The 4,727-nt window shown below is 42.8% G+C and overlaps 1 protein-coding gene across 1 annotated transcript; it reads right to left on the minus strand.

The window, feature by feature from the left end:
- Positions 1-202: 202 nt before the first annotated feature.
- Positions 203-547, minus strand: LOC141619669 (uncharacterized). Its single transcript, XM_074436686.1, has one exon. It carries the CDS (start codon positions 545-547, stop codon positions 203-205), a length of 345 nt encoding a protein of 114 aa, XP_074292787.1.
- Between the last annotated feature and the right edge of the window lie 4,180 nt (positions 548-4,727).

Here is a 4,727-nt window from a genome sequence, read left to right on the forward strand (position 1 = left end):
TGGCTACCAAGATGTAACAATGACCACCCGTCCCGGCTGGAGTGATCTTCCCGATGATATCGATTCTCCACGTAGAAAATGGCCAAGGAGATGTCATCGTATATAGTAGAGATGGCAGGACATGCTGTACATTCCCGATGATTTGGCAATTATGGCAATGCCTTAAATTTTTGATGCAATTTGTCTCCATCGTTGTTCAATATTATCCTCGACGCATGATTTTATTTGCCATCATTGACCCACTCATATAAGGACCGCATTCTTCATTATGGACTCCTTCCATAACTTTCTTTGCTTTTGAATGATCAAGGCAAAGCAAAATGATGCCTTGTGGCGTTATCTTGTATAACTCCCCTTGATATAGGACATATTGAGATGCTAATAGACGAATCGCCCATTGTCCCCTCTTATCCATGTCGGGTGGGTATATGCTGTTGAGCTTGTAGTTTAGAATGGCTTGATACCAAGGCTCCTCTAGATTTTTGTTCCCATCAGTGAGAAAATGCACATAGCATGGCTTAGATCTTCGTTCAATACATAACGGCATTTATATCATGTTGTCGGGCATGTTGATCAAGGATGCAAGTTTCGCAAGAGCGTCTGCAAACTGATTTTCTTCTCGAGGTAGATGTAAGTAAATGACTTGGTCGAAGAATTGAGCCACTTGATCTATCCTGGCTTGATATGGCGCAAGACTTTTACTTTGGATTTTCCAAGACCCAGTGGTCTGATTGATGATTTAAGATGGGTCGCCGTGGACTCGAAGTCTCTTAATGCCGAAACTGACCGCTGCTTGTAGACCGATGAGGCAGGCCTCATATTCTGCCGCGTTATTAGTCACCTCGAAGTCGAATTTGACAGAAATTGGTGTATGCTCAACTTCAGGAGAAATGAGCAATACTCCTATATCATATCCTTTTAGATTGGAAGCCCCATCGAAGTAGAGGTCCCATGATTCTACATTGACGTGCACAATGTCTTCATCTGGAAATGACCATGTATCTATTACTTGGGTGTCAAGAATGGGATTGTCCGCAAAAAATTCGGCTATTGCTCGTCCTTTGATGACCTTCAGGGGTACGTATTTGAGATCGAACTCTAAGAGCATCAAAGTCCACCTTTCTAGACGTCCATTTAAGACAGGTTTCTCGAAAATGTATTTGACAGGATCCATCTTCGAATACACCTTGACGGAATAGCTAAGCATATAATGGCGTAGCTTCTTGGTTGCCCACACAAGAGCGAGGCATGTCTTCTCAAGTGGTGTAAACTTAGTCTCATATTCCATGAACTTCTTACTAAGGTAGTAGATAGCTCATTCTTCCTTCCCGACGACTTGTGCAAGCATAGCCCCCATGGCTGTCTCTATGACTGCTAGACATAGAGATAAGGGTTGATCTTTTTGTGGTGGCATTAGAACTGGCGGTTTAGCCAATATTTCCTTGATTCTGTCAAATGCCTTTTGACAATCGTCATCCCACATGGCGTGGTCTGTTTTCTTGAGCTTCTTAAATATAGGTTCGTAAATCATGGTGAGCTTTGAAATAAAACGACTGATGTATTGTACTTTGCCCAGAAAACCCGAACTTCCTTTTCTGTCTGTGGTTGTGGCATCTCGATTAGAGCCTTGCTCTTGGATGGATGAATCTCTATACCTCTTTGACTGACTAGATACCCCAATAACTTGCCAAAATTGACTCTAAATACGCATTTCTGAGGATTAAGACGCATGTTGTACTTGCACAATCTAAGAAAGAACTTCCGAAGGTTGGCGATGTGACCTTACCTTTCTTTGGACTTGAAAATCAAGTCATCGACATATAATTATACTTCTTTGTGCATCATGTCGTGTAATAGGGTAGTCGCGGTGCGTTGATACGTTGCTCCAGCATTGATTAATCCGAACGGCATAACGGTGTAGCAGTAAGTACCTCATTGAGTGACGAACGCTGTTTTGTGCATATCTTCTTCAGCCATTTTGATTTGATTATACCCCGCATATCCGCCCATAAAAGAGAGGAGTGCGTGATCCGCTACATTATCTACCAATATATCGATATGTGGGAGTGAAAAATCGTCTTTTGGACTGGCCTTGTTTAGGTCCCTAAAATCAACACAAACCCTAATTCGCCCATCCTTTTTGGTACGGGGACTATATTAGCCACCCAGTCTGAATACTCAGCAACTTTGATGAACCCGGCTTTGAATTGGTTGTCTACTTCCTCCTTGATCTTTAAAGCCCATTCTGTTCTCATTCCACGAAGCTTTTGCTTTACGTTTTTGAAACCTGGTTTGATTGGGATTCGATGTTCTGCAATATCCCTGTCTATCCTTGGCATATCCTTGTAGGACCAAGGGAAGACGTCTTTGAATTTGTGAAGGATGTCGATGAAGCGAGCTCTTTCGTTTGGGTCCAGGGTCGTCCATGTCCTTAGTTCTTGCGGTTCTAAATGTGTCCCTACGTTAATAGGTTTAGTGTTCTCTATAACTGGTGCCCCTTTACCCTCCTCCAGTATTTCTTTAATTATGTACGGAGGTAGTTCGATTGAGTCTGGGTCAGGATCATCCTCAGTATCATCATAAACAGAATTGCAATCAAGATAACACGAAGAGTAAGCAGAATCAGATTACTTCATATTAATGTTTGAAAATAACTGAAACAAAGAAGCCATATGTGCTGTAGTCAGTGGCGGCAAAGGGACAGTTGCTGGGGCATTCCCCAAGCTACTGTTATTATATGATGTTAAACTAGGAGAAACAAAGGGATGGGGAGTGACAACAGGAGGAGACTCTCTAATGACTTCCCTAGACTTAGACTCGGTTTCTGACTCCGACTCTGACTCGGATTCGAACTCGTCTTCTTTTGGTTCTCCTTTGAACATTTATGCTTCTCGAGTTGTGAGCTTGAAGAGCCTCCCTTGATTGTTGGTTCATTTAATTGACTTTCTCCATCCTTTCTGCTGATTGGCTGGGTTCGCATCTGTGATGAGTGCTGCGGGATTGAAATGGGCATCCCGATATATCATGATAATAGTCTCGTCCTAGGCTGCCTTAATGAATTGATCTTCTCCGAATAAAAGGCTGACTGCTTACTCGTCGAGACAAGGTGTCTGATGATCTTTAACGATAGGAACCGTTTCCTGGGGAATGAAATAGTAATCGTGGAACACTTCGATTCTAGCTAGCCTGTTGCCTCTGAACATCCAAGGTTCGGGAAACCCGTGAAAAGATTTATGGCCTCCTTCTTTGACGAAGTGTCCATTCAGCGTAGGGCGATATGGCCGCATTTGTATTCCTCGATTTTTGCGATCGTGGACTTGAGTAAGCATTTTGACGGCTTCGGATACGGTAGGCTTGTATCCTAACCCTAGTGGTATCTTCTGGGAATGGCCTTCTTTGAATGGTGGGAAGGCGTTGTTCTGGATGGGATTCAGTGGCATTGCTGGGAAGTATCCCTGGGATTTGAGTATGTGGTTGACCACTATATTGGAGTAAGGGTTGAAGTATAGAGGTGCCAATTCACTTTCCACGAGGTTGATGATTTTAAATCCTCTCAACTCGTGTACTGGATCCGACACGACCCGATTGCTAGACATCTTTTCAATGACTGCTTTGATATGTGACGAAGTGATCGTCACTATTAGGCCATCTAGAGGGATTTTGATCTTTTGATACAGCGTGGATGTTACAGCTTTGGAAGCAATAATCCATGGCCTTCCTAGAAGTATGATAAAGGATGCCCTGTTATCTACTATTTGGAAATTGACCTTTCTTTCGATTGGCCCAGTGGTTGTAGTAAGATTAATGAGACCTATTACTTTGTGTCGCGTCCCATCGTATGCGCGAACACCTTGATTAGTTGGAGTCCAGTCTGACTCCTTCATGCCTAGGTTGTAAGCTGTCTTTAGTGGTATGGCATTGACTGCGGAACCACCATCCACTAGTGTCATGGGTACATTCTTTTTTAGACATGTGACCGTAATGTACAAAGCTAGATTATGAGTGACACCAAAAAGTGGCAAATCTTCATCTGAGAAAATAACTGGGTTACTTAGCTTGATTGAGTTCTGGAGGACTAGGTTGACCACATCATCTGGAGTAGAATCGTGTGCTAATGTTCAGTTTTGTCAATGCTTGTAGCAAAGCTTGGCGATGTGGAAATGAGCTAGCACCTAGTTGCCAGACCGAAAGATCAGCCTTCGTCTTCTGTAGTTACTTCATCAAATGGTCAGTAACTGAGTCTTCGTTATTCTCTGTTGGAGATACGACATTCCCATTTGTGACTGAATTATTTGTTTGCATTGGTGTGACATTTTGATATGGACGACCAGATTGAGTTAAGTCATCTATGTCGAGATCTTCCAAAGTTTTGACCAAGGGGTGTTCTTTGAGAAAAACATCTTTGTCATCGTCGGTCCAAACACCATTGATAGTGTTGAGTTCTTTGAGGTATAGGATTTCGGATTCTAGATGGATAATCCGTCGAACCAAATCGTCAACTATCGTGATGACTTCCTGCATTGTAGGCTCGTGGGATAAGGTAATGGCCATTTGCGTGGCTCTTGGTGTTGAGAGTTTTGACTTTTGCAAAGATGATACGACATTTTCTAGTTCAACAACCTCTCTACTAACACTACTTGCCCATGTGATGAAATCTGCAATAGTTGGTTCGACGGTAGAGTAGGCTTCTCAATGGTCAACCATATTGATCTCATTTTCGACTGGAG

The sequence above is a fragment of the Silene latifolia genome, chromosome X (assembly GCF_048544455.1).
Source record: "Silene latifolia isolate original U9 population chromosome X, ASM4854445v1, whole genome shotgun sequence".
NCBI lineage: Eukaryota > Viridiplantae > Streptophyta > Magnoliopsida > Caryophyllales > Caryophyllaceae > Silene > Silene latifolia.

What these genes read in the sequence shown, in the direction of transcription:
- LOC141619669 (XM_074436686.1), bottom strand. Translation starts at nt 547, where the DNA reads ATGCCGTTATGTATTGAACGAAGATCTAAGCCATGCTATGTGCATTTT.